The sequence below is a fragment of the Nyctereutes procyonoides genome, unplaced genomic scaffold (assembly GCF_905146905.1).
Source record: "Nyctereutes procyonoides isolate TBG_1078 unplaced genomic scaffold, NYPRO_anot_genome, whole genome shotgun sequence".
Taxonomy (NCBI): domain Eukaryota; kingdom Metazoa; phylum Chordata; class Mammalia; order Carnivora; family Canidae; genus Nyctereutes; species Nyctereutes procyonoides.
In genome coordinates, this window is record NW_026575040.1 from 23757245 (window position 1) to 23782920 (window position 25676).

At 46.5% G+C, this 25676-nt stretch overlaps 1 protein-coding gene across 1 annotated transcript in view; it reads left to right on the forward strand.

Annotated features, from left to right (window-relative positions):
• The first annotated feature begins 11510 nt into the window (after positions 1-11510).
• The window catches only part of TNFAIP8L3 (TNF alpha induced protein 8 like 3), a 37653-nt gene continuing 23487 nt past the window's right edge, over positions 11511-25676 (forward strand). Inside the window, exon 1 of the mRNA XM_055319988.1 lies at positions 11511-11905. Within this exon, the coding sequence (XP_055175963.1) occupies positions 11854-11905 (52 nt within the window). The 5' untranslated portion in view covers positions 11511-11853. The remainder of the gene's footprint in view (positions 11906-25676) is intronic.

Here is a 25676-nt window from a genome sequence, read left to right on the forward strand (position 1 = left end):
AGTTCTAAAGGCTGGAAGTCTAAGGTCAAGGTACCAGCATGGTCAGATTCTGGTGAGACCTTCCCCTTGGGTTGCAGATGACTAACTTCTCACTGTGTGCTCACATGATCTTTTCTTTGTATGAGGATGAATGTGGGGGTTTGGTGGGTGGGGAGGATCTCTCTTTCTCTCTTCTTATAAGGGCGCTAATCCTAACGGAAGGGCCCCACCCTCATGACCTTGTATAACTGTCATTACCTCCCAAAGTTTCCATATCCAAATACCATCACACTGGTAGTTACGACTTCAACATATAAAGTAAACACATTCAGTCCATAACACCATGGTTATAGACATGCCACCATTTGGTAGAAAATGACAATTCCTGAGTATGTCCAAATATCTGGAGTCTTTAATCAAGTAGACAAATCACCCACACACAAGAATTTTTCACTTTCTTTCCAACTTAGTCTTATAGCTAAAATTCAAGCCAGAGACTATGACATAGATATAAATAGACCCAGAGAATCATTATATATAATTTGGAAAGGATTTCACTGGCGTACATCTGTAAGCAGTTCAGGCACACTTTCAAGCTGTGTTTACATGATATCAAACATCTGGATGAAAACTGAAAAAAATAATCAATTTGGATTGGAAACAAAACAGAAGTACAGATCTCAGTGCCTTGGCCCCTGGAATACTGAATGCAGGGCTGATCCCCACACCCGAAGAATGAGATAATGGTGCACAAGAAGAGCCATTGAAATGGCCAAGGGGCAAAAGGGGCTTCCATGGGAAGGCAGACTTTAAAAGAACTCCATTATGAAAACAGGGGATGGGATGGAAAGGGATGAAATCATGAAAATCACGAAGAATACAAATCTTAAAGAACCAAACTGCTGGAACCAGGAGCTTTGAAGCATGAAGGCAGTTATTTTAGTTCAACTGAAAACCCAATAACTCCTAGCTATCAGGGAAAGTAGTGTCCAAGAAACCTGAGCTCCTAGAATCATTCATTGGAGAATGATTCCCTTACACATCACAACCTATTTCCACTCTTTCATGCAGAAAACTTTCTAAAATGTACTTCTTCCCCAACCTCCTATAGAGAATACACCATCCCTAGATCACCACTAACGACCTCAATGTGTATAGTAATTATGTCATATAACCTCAAGTACAAATAGTCCCTGCTAATGACCCCCGGGCTGCAAAATACTTTATTTCTTGTCCCTGCTTTTTCAGAATTCTTCTACTTTTGCTTTCCATCATTTCTCTGCTTTTTGTTCTCAGGGCATGATTAAGACAGGTTCCCTTAAACAAGGATCCTGAGATAAGGACTGGAGGGCAAGTTTGTTTGGGAGGAGATCAAGGAAGCACCAGTAGGGGCTGGACATGAGACAGGAAAGGGGAAGCAGCCCACACAGGTGCATTACTTCCAGGTGTAAGTTCCTTGATGTCTGGGAGCAGCTGGGGCTCAAGGCACTGAGACTTCCACAAGACTCTGCAGAGCTGTCCCACATGAGGGGCAGGACCCTAGATCTTAACCCCAAATCCTGTCTGTTATTCTTTAAGAGCTGCTCCCCTTAGCTCCCTGGCACTTCCAGAAGCCAGCAGGTGTTTGCAGTAGGAAGCCAGCAGGATATAGGGGAAGGTGAGTGTGGAGGACAGAAGCTCCTCCACTGAGGCTCTGGAGCTGCCTGGAGTGATGGTCCACCCCTCCCTCTTATTATCACACCAGAATTTCAGGATTAAAAAGGAAGACCAGACCATGACTGAGAATCTATGGGCCCTTCCTTTGGGTAAAAGACATCTTCTGTGATAGCCCAGGGGCCTTTGCCGTCTACCTGCTTCTAGTTCTTGGTTATATTCTTAAAAGGTACTATAAAGCAACTAGTAGCTTTAAAAAAATTTTTTTTAGCCATTCAAAAATACCCAATCACACTAATTTCTGAAACTAAGTAAGAGTTTACAAACTGCAGGTTGTATTAAGCAAACTCTCTAGGGATGAAAACTGACTTATTTGTATTACCTCAAATAATAGGATATGGCCAGACCTCAGAAGGAGTCAGTGTCCAGGGTGGGGTTACAGTCTCAAGAAGGACACAGGAGTGCAAGTGGGGAAACTGAGGCAAAAACAAGCATTCTGCTTCAAGCATACACCTTCTGTGGGGCAGAGTCAAAGGAGAAACTGTGGGTCAGTGGATATGTGGGGTCCAGGGTATGCTGGATGCCAGGTTACAAACAAGACTCATCCTTTCCCTCATCTTGGCGAGGGAGGGGACTTGGTCAGGACAGGCATAGGCGTTAGCAGGGAAGAGAGGGGTATGTTCAAGACATGTGAGATGGCAAGTTGAAGGTCCTTGGAACTGGGACAAATATCCCTGACTTATTTAAAGTCACATATCAAAAAAAAAGTCACATATCAAGTTCATGAACAGCCAAGACAAAATCCAGGTGTCTTCACTCCACCACGGCAGAAATTACCCAACAGTTAGTGGTTCTGAATCAAAGCCAGGAAAAAGATGTGGGTTCCAAGAATACCAGGGCACACTGGCCTAAAGTTTCTGTGAGGATAATTTCAGGGAGAAGGGCCCCAGGCTAGGCCAGAGAGTCAAAACCTCCACCCATCATAGCAAAGCACCCTGGCTGACAGGAAGGAGCCAGGCTTTATGCTGGGGAGAAGAGGAGCAAGGAGCCCACACACCAGAGATGGGGCTATGGCAAACAGAGCCAGAGAATTCAAGTGTGGTCCAGGAAAGAAGCAGGGAGAGTCTGAAATGGGGTGCACACAGAACAAACGCATCACTCCTTAGACTGGCTAGTTTTCTGCTTTGATAGGTATTCAAGGCTTTTCTGTGTGTGGAGAGCAGAGCAAGATAGTAAAGACACAAGCTCTCAGATGAAAAAGATGGAGCTTAAGCTCTGGCTTGGATGCAGTAGGATTTGGGCAAGGCTGGACAAAGTGTTGTCACAGCAACCAAAGACATAGGTGAAGAGCTGAGAGGAGGAAGCTTGCAGATTTGGAACGGAAAAGGTAACATCAAGAGACCTGGAGATAAATAGCGTTAGAATTTAATAGGTGCCACAGTGAAAGAAAAACAAAAATTGGGGAACAAATTTGAAAACTATGAGCCTGGGGAACTGGGGGCTGTTGACACCTTGGGTGCTGATAGAAACTTTGGAAAGATGTGATTATTTGGAATGAAGAATCCATGGGGCCCTAATCCCACCCTGCATTCTGAATCTAGGAGAGAACATGATGGGGCTGGGATCCAGTGTCCAGGGCTGACCTCTCTCATGTATGCCACTCCCCACCCCTATTAATTCTTGCAGCAATGTCGCTGCACTAAGGAAGAAGACCCCTACACTTGTTTTCTGGGACAGAAACCCAATATTTGATCCTTAAACTCACTGACTTCACCAAAAGAAATTAAAGTATGAGTTATAGGAATGTGAAGGGTGAACTGAGTTCCTGGATTCTTGACAATGATGTGACTTGACAAAATCCACATTGGAAAAAAGTAACACAGAGTTTGGAAGGGTAGAAGAATATAATTAAGCCAACTGGAAACATGGTGTCAACGTGTCTGCTCACAGGGAGGATTAGTGCATTGGAACAAGGTCACTTTGACTCAAATATTGTACTGTAATGATTTTATCCTGAAAAGGCTTCAATAAATCTAACCTCTTATGAATGTCTAGATAACACAAATGTGGAAAGATCTAAAAACAGCTAAAACTGATACTGACAGCTAATGAAGAAAGTTGTTGAAAGTGAAAACTATCATGGGATGATATGTATTAATGGTCTGAACTAAAATAAACTTGATATTTTGGGCTAGGGAGGATTTCCCATCAATACCATACTGTCTGAGATGTTAAGATGCTCATATCCACAGTCAAGAGGCCAGGGAAGTAATAGAGATAGGTCCAAGGGGTTCTTCCAAGGACTGACATTAATTTATGGTTTTCCTCAGAGATTGAAGGTTTATGGCAACCAGGAATCAGAGCCAGTGGTTGAAAGATTTCTCCCTAGAAGTGTTGATGGCTTCGACCAGGCAGATTGGCGTTGGACAGAGAAGGGAGGACTCAATTAAAGAACAATGCTAAGGGAAGACTTGGTGGGAAAGAAGATGTTGGCTAATAAGGAAAGAGAAATGGAAAGTTTGAAAATCCACTAGAGAAGGCTGGGGGAGAGAAGAGAGAGGGAAAGGGAATGAAAAAAGGGAAGGGGAGAGAGGAGAGGGAGGGAGGGGAAAGGAGAGGAAGAAGGGGAGAAGAAAGGAGGGGAGGAAGTCTTTGATGAGATGAAGAAATTTAAAAAGGAGTTGGTCAAGTCCTGCTTTTGATAGTTCCATCTCCAGGTAGAGATGGAAAACACTGGTATACAGGAGCTGATAAAAGAGGAAAGATCAGTACTGAGGAGAGAGATCTGGGAGCAGAAGTCAGAGGCAAGTCTAAAACCAGATGTAGTAAAGAGTAGTAAACAGCCCATAAAGGAGCATGGTAGTATAATGAGTGTCCTCAATTAGGGCCAGAAACCTGGGTTCTAGTCCCACTTCTGCCTCTAACTTTGGGCAAGTCACTCCATCTTCCTGGGCTTGTCTCTTTCTTTGTAAAGTGATGGACTTAGACTAGGTGACCTTGAACATCCTCTCCCTCTTCTACAGCCCATAGATGTGGTGAAATCAGAGACTTGCATAAACAGAACTTTCTAGATTGGAACATGTATTTAGCTTTTCTAAGTAAAAAATGCTTTCAATGGAGGGAAGAAAAGGTTCCACTCAATACTTGGCGAGCAGTATTTGTTCTGTAAAATAATTAGCAAGTAAGCATTATTGAACTGAGTTGTACCATAATTACAAGAGAATTAAAACAGAAAAAAAGAATTTAGAAGACTCAATTTTCCCCCCTAGATCAGAAGAGTGATTAACATAAACCATGTGTGGATGGTTAATAAAGATATATGCAGGAGAGAGCTAAGATCAGATGAAAAGAGTGCTAGTCTAGGGGTCAGGAGCCTTGAGTTCCAGTCCCAACTTTGACATTTCCAGGATCTGGGCATATTATTTCCCCTCTGTGCCCCAACTTTCAAAGGAACCTAAAGATCATAGATGCCAGCCTCCTATGATGTGGTCATCCACCTGTACTCATTAAGATAGTCTTTCTGCTCTCTGTGTGTCTATATTAAGAGGGTCCAACTAGGAAGGCAGAAATTAGTTTATGTATTTTCGGGAGAAGTACAGGGAACTGGTCACAGAGTTGACTGAAGAGATGAGAAGCTGGAAAGAGGACAGTGAAGCAAGAAACATTAGCAGGGAGTCACTGCCACCCTGGGCTGGAGGGACAAATGGGAGGAGGTGCTGTTGCTGGAGCCCAGAGGCCATGGTCACCCAATAACAGCTGGAACCACAGTGGGTCCATCTGGTAGGAATTGGAGGAGCCACATAGGAGATACAGCCATTGTCTGAGGTGCCAATATCTAAAGGAGAGTTGGGAGAGAATATCCCTGGCAAATGCAGACTGCAGGGGTCCGCATTTCTTCCACATAGAGCAGGGAAATGGCAAGGAATGGATCTGAGGACAAGCAGGTCAGGACTGGCACAAAATCCAAAGTCTACTTTCTTTCAATGCCCACCTATTGACCCTGCGTCAGCCTAGAGTCCAAGTCTCCCACACATTTGAGGACATCCCTCCTGTCAGGCTTTATTTTCTTTCTTCCCTAGTATGATGTTCAAACCTCCTCACACAGAGTGGTTTCCGAACCCCTCTCATCGTCCTAGTTCCCCTCCTCTGGGAGCTCCCTGGTATGTCTCCTTAAAACGTGGCAACAGATGTTCACAAGACCAGGTGTCCAAAATACCAGCTCATACACAGGACTATTCCCGCCTTTCTTGAGGCAACAGAACTTTATCCCACTGTTGACTCATCTTGAGTTTATGGACAACCAAGACTATATATCTCTTCCATGTGACTCCAAGTCTTCTCTGACTTGTCCTAGCAGGGTAATCTACATATTTGATAAACACAACTAAATCCTGTGTTTAAATCACTGATTAAAAAAAAAGTAGAATAGACCAAAGACACAGTTACCCAAGTGACTGTGTCACTCTGCTTGAGACTTCTGTCCAAATTAACTCAGAACGATGAATCAAGGCTCACTGGGTAGGATTGCTCAACCGGCTCCAGATCCACCTAACAACAAGAGAATTGTGCAAGACTTCATCAAAGTCTTTATTTAAATAACAACTTATGGTATCTGTGGCAATCAGTTCCCTTCACTTTGCACCTGAAGCACACGGGGTACTCAATTAATATTCGCTACTTTGAAGTTGAATAGAATTATCTTGATTTATACACTTAGACACCTAATGACTCTGTTTAAAGGAAATCAGCATCGTCATTTTAATGAGACATGAGAATGTACCCATGTTGGATGCTGGTGATCACCAGTTTCTTCTTTAAGTATGTATAAACCTGTTTGTTTCAGGCTTTTGCTAGAGGGCACCAAAAATGTCACCAGTCTGTTATTCTTGGCATCTATTCCTTTCTATCCCTTTTGAAAACTGAGGCAATACTGCCCCATCCAGTCTCTGAGTACTCTTTTTTCCTGAAAACTGTAAAGACTCTGTTCCTGCTTATGCCTTGTGGGTCTTAACTGTTTTCCCCTCAGGGGAAATAATTTTTGACCCTTTCCATTCCACAGAGCCGCATAAGCATCCAGGATGATGGGAAGGCATGGGTACAGCTGAAATAGTCACTTAGGGTGCCCACATAGGAGCCCTGTGGATCCTTGAAAGAACAGCTCCAGTACAGCACAGTCAGATCCCACAGCCCCCAGTGTGAATGCCATAAGTGGGACTAGACACCATATGCAATCAGGGAGACTCCCAGTGGGGCTGAACCCTATGATCCTGGCCCCGCTGCTTAAAATGCTCACAAATAAGCCCATAGGAAGCTGGGCCAGAGCACAACAGAGATTGGGCCCATAGAGTTTTCTTTTTTCTCCCTCTTTCTGTTTCCTTTTCCCTCCGAATCAATGCCTTTTTTTTTTTTTTTTTTTTACTTACTTATTTTTAGTGGGAGGCAGAGGGAGAATTCTAAGCAGGTTCCATGCTCAGCACAGAGCCTGACCCTGAGATCATGACCTGAGCCGAAATCAAGAGCCAGACACTTAACCGATTGAGCCACCCAGGCACCACTGAATCAGTACTTTAGAGTCACTGTAACTGCATTAGCTGCTCCTATCTTGTAGGCAATTCATGAGGGCAAAAGCTAAGAATGTAGAACAGCTTGATGTCCAAATTGCCCAGTTGCCCACATCCCACCCCCCACGAGGTGTCTAGACTTGGGACAGGGCTGTGCAAGGACACACTGCCCACAAAGAAAATGTGGAAGGAAATTTTTTCTCTCCTCGACCTATAGGAATCCCCTCTGGGCTCAATCAATGCTTAATAAATGTAAGAATGAGCTCAAAGAACTCAGTCCCTGCTGAGAGGGGATCATGCCCATGAAAATTCTTGATAACCTTAAAGTCTTGAGATATAGACAGCAATTAATTTGTTAGCTACAATTTTTGTCGTTTCTCTCCCCCGAGAATAAATGAAAGCTCCTGAAGGTTCACAGACATTGATTAAAGATGTATGCAAAGATTTAGACATGAAGATGTTTACTGACGATGTCAGTTATACCAGAAAATTGGAAACTACCTAAATGCCCAATAATAGAGGATTGTTTAACTACTACCTTCTGGTACACCCATACAGTAGAATACTGTGCAGCTATTAAATACCATGTCAAAAGGTAGATGGAATGATGTTCACAATATGATGTTCATATTATTTTTTAAAAAAGCAAACAAAAAAGCAGAATGCTACACACACAAAGAGGGAAATTTTTCGAAAGCTGTGTTAATTGCAACTAGTAGAATTATGAATAGATCTTTAATTTTTCTACAGTGATACTTTTAGAATAAGGGATGGAAGACAATAAAAGGTTATTTTTGCTAGCCAGAAAGAAAGAGGAAAAGCCCCCTCTTTCAAGGCTGTCTTCTGGCACCTTGTTCTGCCAGATGGATATGAAGCCAGTTCAAACCCCACTATCCAGCTTGCCTAGAGCCCTGTGAAAGCCACCTTGCTCTGGGTAAAAGCTTTCTTGCTGCCAGCATCCACCTTGAGACAAGTTATTTAAAATGAGGCTGTCCTGGCCAACCTCTTATCCCAGAATACCAAGGGCCACTTCAGCCTAGAAAAAATGGCAGTACCAGAGCCCTGTGGAGTTTTGAAGCAGAGCAGCAGCCCTAGCACATGAGAGGAACCACCCTCCCCTCTCTAGGCTGCTTGCCCGAAGGTTTACAGACAGCTCCCTTTCCATCCCACAAGAGGAGACAGGCAGATGAGTCATAGCACTGACTTAGATTAAAGGAGTATTATTGTGTTTGCAGAAATGGATCTATTTTATTATCTGCTTCTTGACACCTTACAAATAGGCTTTTCCCACCAGACAGGCAAAGTTCCTTGAAAAGCCAAGGACTTTTTCAGCTAAAACTAAGGAATGACCAATGAAAGTTAGAAACTCATGTGTCTGAAAAGCAGCCAGGCTGAAAAGATGTAGTGGAAACACTGAGGAAAGTGGTTTATAACCCTCAGATTCTAGATTCAAGTCTGCAAAGTGATGCCATTCTTCTAAAAATACACAGAGGAACTACGGAAATCCTTTCCTCTTTTCTAAGAGCTTTTCCTTTCCTTCTTTTTCTTTTTAAAGAAAAATACTAGAATTGGCTTGTAAAGGAGATTCACCACCTCAGATTTCACTGTTTTCGTGGGGGTATTGGTCGTGAGATACTATTTTAGGGACTTCCTTCTCTTATACAGATTTTTCCACACTGGGAGGACAGATAAGGTATGTTCCACTAATGTTCCTCATTAAACACACATGCGTGCCAGCAGTCATTTCCCTTTGTCTTGCTAACCCATGACAACAGATTGCATATCATAGGAAATTGGAATGGAGACCTTATTTGGTTTGGATCTCTCTTCTTCATTGTTTAATTCCACATTCAATTTTTCATTCTAGGTCTGCCTTTTTTTTTGGCAGAAATATACTATGATTGAATATAGGAACAGATAAATGAATAGGCATTATTTTTCTGAACACTCACATCATACACTTTTCAGAAGCACTTTGACCAGCATCCCCCACCCCCAGCATTTTATCTCTGGGCTGAATGTACTAGTTATTCAGTAAAGATCCATGACTAATAGGCCTATATATGTCATGTGTGTGCTCTCCATACTTCATTTACTGTTAACCAAGTTCCATAGTGAGCCTCCCTATTTCCTTTATTGCTGTGATGTACAGATACCTCAGTGGGAGTCTATATCTCTTACCCTTCAACCTAGACCACCTGTCCATTTCAATAAACAATCACAAGAAAGCTTCTACCAAGTGCCAGGAAAGGAGGCCTAAGGGAACAGAGAAAGTTTCACATTTCCTGTTGTTGAATCTAGGCTTGGCTTTCAGAGGAAGCTGGATGTCTTTTCTGTCCTATATACTCTGTTCTCTAATGCTACCATCATTGTTTTTCCTTAAGAATGCAAAGCTGTAGGGCACTTGGGTGGTTCAGTCCGTTAAGCATTCAACTCTTAATTTTATCTCTTTTTGGCTCAGGTCCTGGTGCCAGGGTCCTGGGATGGAGTCCCGCATCAGGCTCCTTACAGGGAGCCTGCTTCTCCCTCTGCCTATGTCTTTGCCTCTCTCTGTGTGTCTCTCATGAACAAATAAATAAAATCTTTTTAAAAAATGCAAAACTATGATGGCAAACTTTTTAAAGGATCTCAGCTATTTATTTTTCGAGTATCAACTTTTATACAAATGTTGCTGTTACTTTTTTCTTTTATTTAAAAATGTGACTTTAAAATATTTTTCCTAAATGAGATCCATTAGATCTAAGAAGTAATGTTCTTTCCACTTAGCAAATATTAACTGTGTGCCAGGCCTCAAGTAATAGCTTCCACACTCATTATTTCATTACAGCCACCCTATGAAGGAGATGCCAACAATGAGGAAACTGAGGGAGGTTAAGCCATTTGCCCAAGATCACACATCTAGTATAGGGGACTCTTTTGACTGTTCCACGGAAAGCCATCCAACTTTTTGTCAACTTAAGTCTGTGAGTTTGGCCATCTAGAAAATGTTTCCTGAGGACACAAAGTAGAACGGCATTTGTATTCTGTGAAGCCCATACCTTCACTAAAGAAGGCAGCCCTCAGGTAGCCAAGAGGCCAAACTCACTGTGGCACTGTACCCTACCCGTTAGGAGCAGGTGTGGACATGAGATAAACCTGATTTCAAGTCCCAGCTCCCTCACTTACTGGACCTGCGACCCCAAGAAAACTATCTACTCTCCCTGAAATGGTCTCCACGTGTATTAAATGAAGATAACAATGTAAGTCGAATTCTATGAAACTGCCAACTTTCAGCTATTTCTGAACTCCAAAAAAAGCATCTGCACACGGTGCTACCCAAATCCTTCACTGGGTCACCGTGCAGATTAAACAAGTGCATGCAGGAAACAATTAAACGGGCGCTTCTTAGCCGACTTTCTCCTCCTGATTTCATTTTGCTCACAAAGTTAGTTTGCATTTCCTGTGGCGCTTTGTATACGGAGAAGCTGGCGTGAGGTTACATAAGTATTGGAGCTGATAATTCAGGGAGACAGTGAGACTGCACGGATCGCGGGGAATTAGCAACCCAGGGTCCCCCGAGGCCTTACCGCTCCTGCTCCGGGCGTTTCCCCCGCAGTTTTGTCGCTTCATTACTAAGTAAACTCACAAATACCTCTTTTTGGAAAGCCAGAGGGTAGGGGCTGTGAAGCGTGTCGAGCGCTCTGTGTTAAAGAGAAAGACCCGGTCGGAGACTCGGTCCGTGGCCGGGTCGGGGGTCGGGGGGACCCCGCTCCGCAGGCGCCGCGCACGCGGGGAAGCAGCGCAGCCTGAGCGAGCGTCCCTGCCCGGCGCTGCTCGCTTGCTCGCCAGGTGGGGGCCTGCCCTCGGCTCCTCACGTGCTTTATCCCTATTTACTCCCCCACAACATTACCGGCAAAAGGCACCTGGCACTTCTCCCTCCATCTGCCTAGTGCGGAAACACCCCGGAGAGGTCTGAGGCTCTCGCCCCGGGTCTCGGAGCGGCGGGCTCGGGCTCCGGCCCGGGCGGGCGGGCAGCCCCGGGACCCCCGCACGGAACCTCTCCTCTTCCTTGCTGGGTAGAGGCGCTCTTTCGCCTCCAGATCCTCCCGACTCGGCCACCCGCCCGAGACTGCGCTCGGCCTCGCCGCACGCCTCCAGGACCGCGCGCGGGGAGCGGGGCGCGGGGAGCCGGGGAGCCGGGCGCGGGGAGCCGGGGAGCCGGGCGCGGGGAGCGGGGAGCGGGGCGCGGGGAGCCGGGCGCGGGGAGCGGGGCGCGGGGCGCGGGGAGCCGGGCGCGGGGGGAGGAGCGGCACCGCCCCCGGGGTATTTAAGCCGCGTCTGGCGCCCGCGGGGCCGGCCGCTCCCGCTCCTCCCAGCTCGCGCCTCCCTTCCCCCGCCCCGCGCTCTCCCCGCGCGTCCCCACCCTCCGCCCCGCGCTCGCCAGGCGCGCAGGCACCGGCCGGCGGGCGCGGGGAGCCGGAGCGGGGAGCGGGGCGCGGGCGGCGCTCGCGTCTGCGGAGCCGCCCCCCGGCCGCCGCCGCGCACTGCCCAGCCCGCCCCGCCGCCGCCCGCCGCCCGCCCCCCGCCCCGAGCGCGCCGCGGCAGCCGGAGCCCGGACGCCGGCCCCGAGCGCCCCGCAGACGGGCGGGCGGCTGTGACCGTCCGGCCAGCAGCCCGCAGCATGGATTCGGATTCCGGCGAGCAGAGCGAGGGCGAGCCCGTGACCGCCGCAGGTACGGACGGGCCGCGGCTGGCCCGCGCGGAGGGCCGGGGCCGGGCGGAGGGGAGGCCGGGGCGGGGGATCCCGAGTGCTCCGCGGAGCGGCGGCGGGAGGCCGGTCCCTTCCAGGCCAGGGCCGGGGCTGGCTCCGCGCCGTGAGTCTGCCGGGAGGCTTCCGCCGTGGCCGCACTTGGGCGCGCGGGAGGGCGAAGAGGTGCCTGTGCGGGCGGCTCCGGCGCAGCTGCGTCCTGCGGCGGCTCGGGCCGCCCGGGCTGCGCGGGGGTGGGGAAGGGCTCGGGACGCCACACCTCTGCCCCTTGAAATAACTTTCCGAGCGCCGACCCCGCCCTGGACCCGGGGCGCTGCGGCACAGGTGACCGGCCCGAAGGCTGGCAGGGGACTCCGGGGAGGAGAGGACCCGCGCGCGGACGGCTGCGGTTCCCAGGCTGCTGCTGCACGAGCGGTGCCGCGCGGCGGGGCGGGCCGAGGAGCGGGGACGCTGCCGCGGGGGGCGGGGGGCTGCGCCTTTAGGAGGCGCCGCCGGCTTTTCACAATCGATAGTTGTCGAAGCAATGGGTGGATGCTTACTTTGGAAAAAAATGAACGTCCTCCCCCGCCTCTCCCTGATACTGAGCAACAGGAGGAAGCCACCCACAGCCCTGGGTCGGCCTACGGCTGGGCTCTGCCCGCCTCCTTCGCGGGCTCCACCCTCCGCCCACGGGCCCACGTCCCGGAGACCCGATCGCCCCCGCACCTGCCCGCGGCTCCCCGCAGCCCCGCAGCCCTGTGACCTGAGCGCCGGGACCCTCCTGTTACAGACCCGACGTTCCAGTCTAGTCCCCACTCTTCCCTACGGCAGACCAGCATCCTGCGAGTAGGGACCAAGTGCCAGAAGGCACTATGAGCCCAGGCGTGGGTGTCAGAAAGGCAGGCTCGGGAACCAGGCAGGACAGCTCCAGGCGCTGTGCCAGAGGCCCTATGTAGATGATTCCCCTTCATCCTCACAGCATCTAGCCAGGTGATCATTATCTCCATTTTACAGAAGCCGGAGAGGCTAAGTGGCTTGCCCACGTCTCACAGCAGGGAGTAGCCAAGAGCAGAGTGATTCCCTATCCCCTACATGGTACCCCTCAGCCTCTCACAGGGCAGCTCTGGTCAACACCTTTGGGTGCCTGGGAAGAGATGAGCCTGGCAAGGAGGAAAGGTGGCATTACCAGGATACCTGTGTTGAGGATGCCCGTGTCTGTGCAAGGGCCACCTCCTTTGTGCTGGTATGTGTGACTATAACGAATTAACCTGAGCCCCTTTGCCTACCCGTATGTTTCTGTAGCTATGAAGCACCAAGATTTTGTTTCACAAGGGGCTTGTGGATCTCCTCACATCTTTTTAAAGTTCCAGTGGGTGTTTGTGTGTGTATCTAAGTATATCCGGAGAGCTGGGCTGGGCCCAGCAGGGGTGAGAGGCCACTGACCTTGACACTTTACTGTCTCAAAATCCCAGGAACTATCATGCTGTCACCACCCCACCCTCAGATCTCTTATGCAGGTTGATATTCAAAGGAGAGAAGGAAACTTAGAGAAAGAACAGGGAGGAGACACTCCAGAAGAGTTAATCCTTGGGTGATAGCAGAGTGAAGGAGTTCTCAGGGGGCCTGGTTCTTCTCCCGAAAGCATGCCCAGCCTGGAATATCCCTGATGCGTGCATGTTGGTTTATGTCAGACCTCTGCACTGCTAACAGCAAACCTTAGGCCAGATAGGTCCCATGAAGAACAGGGCAGGCAACTCTGTGAGCTGTCACCATTTATTTGAGCCTTGCTGTTTTCTACAGTCATTTCTTCTTTTCTGTATGTGTTTGAATCTCCCAAGCTGAATGTTTAATGGAATATCACAAGCCATTCTGCTAAATGGCATTCCATCTCATTATTCTCAACCTTAAGCTGCTATTCGTGACAAAGCCTCAAAACTAGATGTTAATTCATTGCCTTGCTGTATCTGCATCCTGTCGAATGGAAAGCCTTGTTGCAGCTTCAGATATCAGTTGAATGACAGGTATGTTATCCTTAGGGTTTGACCTTGGTCTCCATAAGGAATGAGGCATTCATCTGTATCCATGGACTTGTATCCGTGCAAGCTGGATGGGTTTGTCACCAAGGACAACAGAGGAAGTGGGACTTCTTGGAGTATTCATCGTGTGTGTGTGTGTGTGTGTGTGTGTGTGTGTGTGTGTGTGTTCGTGTGTTCGTTCACCTATCTCTTAAGGAGTTGGGATGTAAGGGCTGCTTCCTCTCAAGTGGTACTTTGTCAAAAATGCAAAAAAGCCCTGCTGTGAGATGGACCCCATTAAGGTCAAGAGCCTGGACTTTGGGGGCACCTGGGTGGCTCAGTGGTTGAGCGTCGCCTTCAGCTCAGGTCATGATCCTGGGATCGAGCCCTGCATCGGGCTCCCTGTGAGGAGCCTGCTTCTCCCTCTACCTGTGTCTCTCATGAATAAATAAATTTTAAAAAGAGCCTGGACTCTGGAATCAGAACAACCTGGGTTTCATTCTCTACCTATTGAGCAAGTTTCTTAACCTCTCTAAACCTGTTTCCCCACCCTCTGTAAAATGGAGATAACAGTAGTACCACAAAGAGGTTGTGAGGATTAAATAAAATACCATGTGAGAAGTGTTCCTGGTGATCATTCAGTACATGGTAGCTGCTATGTTGATCATCACCTGACTGTATTTTTTTTAAGATTTTATTTATTTATTCATGAGAGACAGAGGCAGAGACACAGGCAGAGGGAGAAGCAGGCTCCCTGCAGGGAGCCTGATGTGGGACTTGATCCCAGACCCCAGGATCATGCCCTGAGCTGAAGGCAGACAGCAGACACTCATCCGCTGAGCCACCCAGGCGTCCCCTGACTGGGTTGTTTGTTGTGAGAATTCTGTTAAATAATGTGCCCCAGTGCTTTATAAAATGTAAACCAGTAGGCATGTGTAAGACAATTAGTATTGTTGTCATTATTATCACATTAAGGTAGTTGCCTGAGCAGGTTTGTTTTGAATTTTCTCCTTTTTACTCTCCTTCTCTCTGGGGTGAAGTTGGGGAGTATGTTTGTATGTGTTTGTTTGCTTGTTTGGGGGAGGTTATCTTACCTCTTCTCCTCCTCATCTTCCAACTCAAGGCATGAAGATGGGGATATTCAAAACTACTGCTCTGACTCCCCTTTTTCCTCTAGTGCTAGGTAAGATTGTACAAGGCAGAGAATCCCTTACCCAACCCACCAGCTAACTTGGAGATAGCCACTTTTCATGCCATTTCTTTTTTTTTTTTTTCCATGCCATTTCAAATAGAAGAAGAGGCCATAACCCTTCCCAACCAGTGAACCTTTTTCCTTCAAAGTAGCAGAAAGCCCAAGAGGTCCTCCCCATTCCCCGTTTCATTTTTATCCATCTGAGTCACCTTCCCAGTTATAAATTGGCAGAAGAGTGAGAAAGTCTTCTGAGGACCACCTACTCTTTACTGTCCCCCTTTGAAGAGACTTTTTCCAGAGATCCCCCCAGTGCCTGCGAAGTACTCATTAAGCAATACAATACTCTGCATAAGAGAGTGAAGAGAGGAGATGAGATTTGTCCCAAGTTGCATTTTCTGTTTTTCAGGAAGCACAGGAGGATGCTTTTGTGTCATTCTGCCTGAAACTCTACTCTGCCTTTCTGTCGTTTTGGGTTCTTTCTATGATTAGGAAAGAGGCAGGGTTTATGGAACACTGGATTCATTCCAGAGACCCAACTTGGCAGTCTATCGTTTGGCAAACCCACCATCCATCTCTCAGAAATCCTAGCACTTGGTGTATTAACTCGACAGTGATTGAGTCTTTCCTAAGAAGCAACAAGAGAGTAAACGTTAGCGGTGTCAGCTTTTTCCCTTTTTGGCTTGTAAGCCAAGATAGTCTACCCAGCTGAGGGCAGACAAGCTCCTTCCACCCACAGCTTGGTGGTCCAGGGCAGTCTAGCTGGTGGGGCTTCTGTGCAGGTGGACAGATGCTACAGAAAAGCATTTCCATGCAATGGAGTTGAGATATGGCAGGGGAGTTTCAAAACAGTAAAAAAAAAAAAAAAGGGGGGGGGGGGAGACAGCAGGCCCCTAACCTTGCCTTTGCCATCGCCTAGGTCCTAGCCTTGGTCCTTGTGAACAAAGTGGCAAGGAGGGATGCCTGCATGGCTAGGTCAACTAAGCTTCTGTCTTTGGCTCCATGATCTTGGGGTCCTAGGATGAAGCCCTGCATCGAGATCCTGCTCAGTGGAGAGTCTGCTAGAGATTAATTCTCTCTCTCTCTCCCTCTCTCCCCATTTCCCGCTCCCTCCCCCCACTCTCCCCCCCCTCTCTCCCCCTCTCCACCCCCCTTGTGTGCTCATGCTCTCTCTCTCTCTCTCTCTCTCTCTCTCTCTCTCTCTCTCTCATTCTCTCAAACAAATCAGTGAACCTTAAAAAAAAAAAAAGTTGCAAGAAGCCTGGATAGGATTCAATAGGTGGCCAAGAAGAAGAAAGATATTCCAAAAGTCAGACACTACTTGAGCAAAGGCACAAATAAGCAGGGAGATGACTGTTGTGGAGAGCATATACTAGGGAGTACTGAGAAGTAAGGTTATATGAGTGCAGGGAGGGCCACACAGAAGAAGGTCTTAATTACTGGTCCTGATGGTGCCCAAGAAGCCCCTCCCCATTGATCCTTGTTGCACAGAGATGTGACTGAGAGCTGGGTTTGCAGGAGCCACATCGGACAAAGGCTTGGAGCCTCAGCAACCAGGCATGGCCATGGTATCAGAGGACATGGTAGCGGTAAGGCAAGGCAGGAGGGGAAGGATGCAAGTGCCATTTTGGAGAAGCAAACAGCAGTAGTTGCTGACAGATGGTATAAAAGCAGTGAAGGGGGATCCCTGGGTGGCGCAGCGGTTTGGCGCCTGCCTTTGGCCCAGGGCGCGATCCTGGAGACCCGGGATAGAGTCCCACATCGGGCTCCCGGTGCATGGAGCCTGCTTCTCCCTCTGCCTGTGTCTCTCACTGTGTGCCTATCATAAATAAATAAAAATTTAAAAAAAAAAAAGCAGTGAAGGGCGATGGAGAGTGGAAGGAGACTGGTGTGGTGAGTTTGGGTGAGGACAGGGAGATGGGGGAGCTGAACTCCCCCACCCAGGCTTCCCAGCACCACCACCCCTTCCATCAGGCACTTAGCAGTGATGTTTTGCTTAAAGGCACTTACCCCTTGTAGACAGTAAACCGTAATAGGGCATTGGTTTCAGGGGGTTGTGAGGTTCTGGAGTTTGTTGATTCTCATTGTTAGGTTCCTCTTGGAGACTGTCAAGTAACCTTTGTTGCCTGACAGATTGACATTGACAATGTGCTGGCCGACCTGGGACAGAGACCACCCGGGGATGCTGTACCACTTGCCTGTTAGTCATAGTCCTGCGTCTTGTTCCTGTTTGTGGACATTTTTAGGGGACTCTGCCTTGTCCACACAGTGGGCTGTAACTGCTTTAAGGGTCAGGACCTTGTCTTTTGCTTTCATGTTCTTGAGATTTTTATGGGCGTAATAAATGAACGAGCATCTTGAGGAGACTCCTGGGAACTCTGCTCCAAAAGACCAGACAGCCAGAAACCTTTCCTATATGGTGGAACTGCCAAACCTTTCCTTCAGTGTTTTGTTTTGCTTCAGTATTTTAATATTTTTTTTTGTACTACCTGGGACCCTGTGTTGGGAACGCAGAGTTAAGAATGCAGTCCATTCTGCCTTCCAGAGCTTCAAATCAGAGGGGGAGATAGGACCACATATGCTGATGGCCACAGCTTATACCAGTGCATGAAGATTCCTGACCCATCTTGCCCTGGATATACCCCAGACAAGTCTCTGTTTATACATTTTGTCTTAATAACAGCCCTTTCCATTGTGTGCTTTATGGTCCCACCGACACCATGGATGCTAAACACACTGGCAGGTGGCTGGCTGGCTGCATGCCTGCATGGATAGATGGATACAGGCATAGCTCAGAGATACTGCAAGTTCAGTTCCAGACCACTGCAGTAAAGCAAATATTGCAATAAAGATGGTCAAATGAATTTTTAGGTTCCCCAATGCATATGAAAGTCATGTTTACACTCTATCATATTCTCCTAAGTGTGCAATTATTTCATATCTTTTTTTAAAAACAATTTACATACCCTAATTTAAAAATACTTTATTGATGGGGCCCCTGGATGGCTCAGTCAGTTAAGCATCTGACTCTTGATTTCAGCTCAGGTCATGATCTCAGAGTGGTGAGATCGAGCCCCACATGGGGCTTCTCACTGGGTGTGGAGCCTGCTTAAGATTCTCTTTGCCCCTCCCCCCATCTTTCTCCCCTCTCTAAAAAAAGAAAAAAATAAAAACAAAAATATTTTATTGCTAAAAAATGCTAACCATCATCTGAGCTTTCAGTAAGCCGTAATTACTGATTAAAGCTCACCATAACAAATGTTAATAATAATTTAAAAGTTTGAAGTATTGCAAAACTTACCAAAGTGTGAGACATGGACATGAAGTGAGCAGATGCTGTTAGGAAAATGGCACGGCTAGACTTGCCCCACTAGGGTTGCCACAAGCCTTCAGTTTGTTTGAAAAAAAAAAAATCTGCAAAGTGCATTAAGTGAAATGCAACAAAATGAGCTATGCCTGTCTATGGATAGAGTGATGGATGACTCTGTGATAGAGGTTTGCATGCAGTGGGTTTAGTTGGGGAAGGAAAGGAGAGGGGAGGGACACTGGACTAGGCAGAGTGAGAAGCTGAGCTGCAGTGCACACCCAACAATAGCCTCCAGCTCCGGAGCTAGAATAACCCTTCAGAACTATTCTGAGTAGGGGTAAGGGGCCAGGCCTTCATGTCCTCTTACACAGTGACCAGTCATAGATGCAGGCCATCCCAAGGAACAGGATGTGAGCTTGGGTGAAGCAGTCCCCCACAGCTGAGTGCTATCTGCAGGCCCCTGGCAGCCTGTGGCATGCTTGACTCTTGATTCTCTGGGACGAACCTGGGCAATACACTGCAACATCCCCTGTAGGTGGTCCCCAGAATTCTTCAGGAATGTTTCATTAGGGATGGTGACCCTGTCTCCTGGCAAAGCTCGGGGGATAGTCATTGAGCTGTAAATTTTGTCTAGACCTCACTAGGACAATTTAGATTGCCAGATGAAATTAGCCATTCTAGGCCTCATAGCTCTGCACCCAGTTGTTCAAGCCACTCAATCCAAGAGATATCAGCTGATCATCTGTTTTGTGTTCAGAGTGTACAGGGTGCATAGAGAAATGGGATTAGATGGGACCCTGCCCTCTAGAAACTTGCAGCCATGTTAGGGAGAGAAAACACCCACCCAGAAAAACTGAATCTGCAAGACTGAGTGGCATCAGCAATTAATAGTGTAGGATTTGGAGCATGGAGCATGGGGCATTTGGAATTCTGGTGGGGAGGCTTCATTGGGGAGATGTGCCTTGAGGGTACCCTTGAAATAGTGAAAGATTTAAATGGGGGAAGAAGAAAGAGCAGGTGGCCAGGCCAGGAGCCTGTGAAGAGCCTGGCCTGACCCCCCAGTGGGGCTCTCCTTAGAGGACCAGTGGGAGAAGAGATCTGTCCTACTTAAAAAGTAAAACTGGACGTTGTGGTGATGGTTGTAGCCAACATGTAAGTTTCTAGAGCTGGAATGAGAATGTGTGTGACTGGGTAAATATAAAGTCCTATTTCCTATGTTATTTTTCTCTTAAAAAATATGGCACTTGCTTTTTTATTTGTCAGCAAAACCAAATTATAGTCACACTTTCCCATTAGCACTGTCCTCTAACTGGTTCCTTTTCCTCAAGAGTTACCATTGGCTCCCACTTGAATTCACATGCCGATCTCTGTAAAGACACTGTATACAAAATTTGGTTTTGTTTTTTTCAGTCACTTGGCTTCCAACTCTTTATGTAAAATGTCTGTGTAGGTGGGTGTTTGGGCTGTATTCCGTGCAAGCATAGAAATAAACGATACACAAGAATGTAAAAAACGTATTTCCCGTAACAGCCTAGTCCAAGAAAACATATAGGGAGAGTGAGTACCCTTGTCCCCCACATATATTAAGGCATGTCAAAAAATAGATTACTTTTTTTACACATCAGAGATGATGTTTTTAAGGCAGTTGCATGGTCCAAATTCTGATGCTGCTTTAGAACAGTCTTCACGTTCATATTGGGTTTCTTAAACATTATGGCCTGGGAATAAATTTGAGCCTGTTCATGGAAAATCTACTAGCGTGCAGTCTATAAAAATGGAAAACTTGGCGGCACAGAAAGTGCTAGACACACCCTAATAGAAACCAGTATTTTGTAGCTCAGTTCTCCAGAAAAAAAAAAAAAAAAAGAGACACTGGTGGTGTCTAAATACTGGTTTAAACTGTTTGAAAAACCACAGGAGCAGCCACTAACTTGTAGATTCTCTTCTCAAAAGTAAAATATGCTCTCTGTGAAACTGTTCTAACCCTGAAAGGAAACATTTTGGTGATCCGTAGTTTTATGGAGATTCCCAGTTGATATTTTTATAGTGGAGGCATCCAATTTCATGCGCAGGAGGAAATTCTGTCAAGGGCTGTTCTAGTGAGCACGCACGTCCGCCGTTCCTGATTTGGGGCCTGTGTGTTATGCTGAGAAGGTAAACAGAGATTTTGGCGTAGAACATGGGAGGAAGATAATGGGGCCGTCTGCAGGGCAGGCCTCTACCACGTTCTAGTTGGTTCCTTGGTTTCCTTAAGATAACACTGAGATCGTCAAGGAGAAAAAACTGAGGTTGGGGTTATAGAGTAGAGGAAGTGGGGTTTAAAAAGTTGTGACAGATGGGATGCCTCAGTGGCTCAGTGGTTGAGCATCTGCCTTCGGCTCAGGGCATGATCCTGGGGTCCTGGGATCAAGTCCTGCATCAGGCTCCCCGCAGGGAGCCTGCTTCTCCCTCTACCTGTGTCTCTGCCTCTCTCTGTGTGTCTCTCATGAATAAATAAAGTCTTTAAAAAAGTGTAAAATATCAAACAAGATGAGAAACTGTAAGGATAGTCTTTGGCAGCCAGAGTCCAGCCCCAGAGGGCCAGTACTGAATACAAAATTATAGTGATGTTTTGAATTTTACTTATTTCATGTTAACTAAGAACATACGATGTAGCTGAGACTGGATTGATTGTTTATATGACTTTTTTTATTGTTTATATGACATTTAGCCCTTATGCCAGCCTTCCAGGATAGGTATCATAAGTAGCCTCATTTTATAAACCAGGAAACTGAGGCACAGAGAGGTTAAGTAACTTGCTCAGGGAGGTGCAGCTTGTCAGTGGATATGAAGTCACTCGAACTCCAAAAATAGTGCTCTTGTTCAAGGTAGATTAAGGAACTTAAGTAAATGGATGCCATCAGCTCCCCAGGGCCCAGAACACCCTGACCATTAGGTTCCCTCACGAGACCCCTTCTGTTAGGACATTACATATCCAGAAGGCCCTGTTTTAAGCAGCAGACGTTATCTGCATTGGCTCGTTAGCACATGGGCTAGGATTGGCTGGCACAAGTTCCTGTCCTGGAGCTGGTGAAGAGTGATTTGGGAGGGAAGATGGGGAGAAGGGCACAGCGCTCTGGCCAGGGAGAGAAGGTCGTGGAAGGACCCTGCAGCCATGCACATCCCCAGAGTCATGGGACCTGGCAGGTGGTGAATGTGGCAAACAGAGGAGAGAAGGGATTGAAAAGCAGAGTCAGGAGAGGTGCTGAAGACACACATTCCTTTTATCAGAGTGTGCTTACGCTGGGTCCTAAGGCCTTTTTTTTTATTGCACTTCAGCATTAAGAATCATCTCAGCTATAGAATTCCCTGGGCATGCTGACTAGTTGGATTCGAGGAGGAGCAGAAACTTAAGGACGAGCCTGCTTCACAGGGAAGAGATGTTGAGATTCAGAGCTAGCTGACTGGGTTTTGGGTGTCCAGCATTCTCTCTTATTTACTGCTTTTTAGTAACACTAGTTTCTGACCAAAGGAATGCAGGCTCATGGTAGAACATGTAAAGACAGTACAAAGAAAATTAGATTAGATTGAGCCCTAAGAATAGATGTGCTTTCCCAAAGCCAAAAAGCAGTGAAAAGATGCAAGGGAGCTTTATTTGGGGAGGGAGCGGGCCTTTTAAGAGAACAAAAGTCCCCCTTCTGCAACGTTTTCGTGGGGACACAAAATACATCTGGCTACACTGCCAGGCAGCATCAGAACCAGAACTGGAGGCCAGATCCTCTGGCTCGTCTGTCCTTCCCTGAAAACATGGGTAATTTTTTTTTAAAAGGATAAGAGTTGTTCTGGATGTTGGGATAGCAGAGGGACCCCTGCTCTGTTTCCTTCTGACACCTTGTACGGTGTTCTTGCCACCTCCTCCCCACCAGGTACCTCTGCCCAAGAGTTAGGCCACCACCGGCCCACACCAGGCCTTATCCTTCTGCCTGGCCCACTCCTCCCCCATAGTCAGGAGAGCCCTACACAGAGCCCTTACAAGATTTTGTATTTTTTAATAGCCAAAAGATATTTACTTAGGTATTTACTTATAAAAAAGGTTTTACGGATGCCCAGTGGCAATTGCAAAGGTTAATTCACTTTTGAGTTTAATTATCTACCAGCTTCAGGGATAGATTTATTGACATCTAGTTCTCCAATTATGTTTTTTATCTTTGTTGGAGATTGACTATTTTTGTAAGGAAACAGGGAAATTTGTTCAACTGTGTTAGCCTTTCTACCCCTAAGATTTACCTTCATAATTCAGTGATTCCATCTCGATGAAACAAGGCAGGCAGAGTTCATTTAATACGGAGTCAACTTTTAGAGAGCCCAGAGCAGTATCTGATGGGATTCAACAATAATTTCTTGGAGGCACCTGGGTGGCTCAGTGGGTTTAGCATCTGCCTTCGGCTCAGATCATAATATCATGATCTCATGATCTCAGAGTCCTGGGATCGAGCCCTGTGTCAGGCTCCCTGCTTGGTGGTGAGTTGGCTTCTTCCTCTTCCTGGGCTTGTACTTTCTCTCTCAAATAAATAAATAAAATCTAAAAAAAAAAAAAAAAAGCAACTTAACTTATTTTTTCCTTTAATTTCTCCCACTATGTATAATCCTGAGTTTCCTGCACCCTTACTCCACTGCTCTTCCTGTGCCCATTATTAATGCTTTTTTCCTGCCCATGTCTCCTCAGGCTGAGCCGTCAGCCTGGTCTTTTCTGGCAATACACTCTCATTTGGGAGAGACCATCCGATCTCATGGCACAGAGTCAAAGATTCCCAAAGCTGCAGTCTAGTGCAGTCCTCTCTCCCAAGCAAGAATGCTGCCTTGCGAGGCATCTGGGCATCTCTTCCTCACTGGCCAGGAGGCCTCTTGGCTCAGCACCTCCACACCCAGACCATTACCTCTCCCTCAGCTTTGCCCAGCATTTCTGTGGCCTCCTCAGCCACCAAGTCATTCAGACTGAAACAGCTGTAAAGTTGTAACAACAATGAAATGTCCTGTACACTTGATCCATGGCAAAACCAGGACATGGATAAAGCAGGTATTATTATTCTCAATTTACAGATGAAGAAACAGAATCAGAGATTACCCCAAATCAAAGCAAGTGGTAAATTTTCACTATTAAAAACTGTACTCCCTGAATTGGGGACAGCAACAAACCCACATACCGAACCTAAACAAACAATATTCAGTCAAATAGCTATTGAACGATTAAGTGCATAATGACTTTTCCACATGGTGTAGTATTACTCAGTTGTTAAGAAAAATTAATTAGGAGTGCCTGGGTGGCTCAGTCGGTTAAGTGTCTGCCTACAGCTCGTCATGATCCGAGGGTCCTGGGATGGAGCCCTGCATTGGGCTCCCTGGTCAGTGAGGAGCCTGCTTCTCCCTCTCCCTCTGCTACTCCCCCTACTCATGCACATACACTCTCTCTGTCAAATAAAATCTTTTAAAAATTTAATTTGAAGAACATATAATAATATAGGGAAGAGTTTGCATTATAATGTATAAAGAAAGCTTGATAATCTATGATCCAAATTGTGCTCCATACGTGTATACATACATATTATATGTACGGATATATATACACACACATCTCCATACATATACATACACTCCTTTTTATAGAGAAAAGGGGAAGAGACCTCCTTTCATTCATACACATAAATTTTAACTTTTTAATGCTGGAACAGAACCATTCTATATGATGAGTTTGTGGGTAATTGTAATTTCCTTCTTTGTACTTCTCTTCTAGGTATTTCTGCAATAGGTGTGTATAACTTTCAGCACGTAATGTGGTTTTTAAAAGCAACAATCAAGTGAGATCCCGTGGCCTAGTCCACTGCTCATTCTTTGGGCTTTTTTACAGTTTTGTCCCACGTCCTCCCATCTTCTTCCTTGAAACTAGTTCTTCTCTCACTTCTCTGTGATCTTTCCCCCAGACCAGTCCTCTCATGGCTCCTCCTGGTAGGGGCATGTTCCAGGCTTCTCTCCTCAGCTCTCTTCCTGCTCACGCATTGCCCAGGCTTTGGTTCTCCTCTCTCCCTGGTACCTCCTCACCCAGAGGGGATAGGCCTTGTGGCCCCTCCTGCCATGTAGAGAAAGCGTAGACCACCAGAGTGGGTAATGAGCTCATTGATTTGGGGCTCAGAGTCTGGCACAGGGCACCAGAGCCTCTCCAGCCAAATGGAATGCTGGATGAGCTTGCTGACTCAGCCATCTTGGCCCTTGAACACGGCCTCACTGTCATTTGCTGACTGGCAGTGTATGTAGCTGGCAGCCCTGACCCTCATTCCTTCCATGACCCTATCTCTGTCCCTGACCTCTATCCCAAATATGAGTGAGTTTCATGTTCCACTTTTTCATTTACACATTGATTTTGTGTCTTTATTACTTTTATAATTAGAAAAAAGAGAGGTGAGGATTAGAGCAGGATTATTAACTTTCAGGAGGTATTGGTCTGCCACCAGCATTGGTCTACTATCCCCCAAAAAATTATTATTGAGGAGCTGTATGATACTAAATATAATGTGTATCTATTTCTGAAGAAATTAGAAATTTAATTGAGGATTTCTTGTGCATCTTGGAGCTGAGACATCATGGCCCTAATATTCTTTACTGCCTCCCTATCTCCACCTTATTCTACTCTAGTCAACCAAATTAGGGTAACCCAGTCAGGAAGTTTATAGGAAACAGAAGTGCTGTTTCACGTTTATCAGAATTTTTAACTTAGTTTTAAATTAATAGTATTCCCCATCAGCCAGGATTTTGTCTATCTTTACTTTCTTGGTTTATGTTATACAAAATGATTATTTTTATCTCTTTTCAGAGATAAAAATATATATATATATTGATTATGCATTTTCACCCTTCCAGAAAAGTTCCTCCTCTCATTAAAAAAAAAAAAGACTTAATCTTCAAGTGGAAAGCAATTATCAGTTCTTTATTAAGCAGCTATATCTCCTTCTTATCAATTGCAAGTGAGTGCATATGACCACTGTGATTTTTAAAAGAGCTCAGAGAATATGAAAGGCAGAATAATCAAGATAGGAGTGAATTCTGAGGAAATAGGCCTTTATGCCAAGAATGATAGATGGTAAGACCAGCATTTGTAGTAAGCACCCAGGTGTTATCTCCAGAAAGAAGCTGTTACCAAATACCCCCACCCCAGGCTTTCCATTCACCCCAGGAGAGGGGTCAGTGATGGGCTTATGGGTGGGATGAAGATACC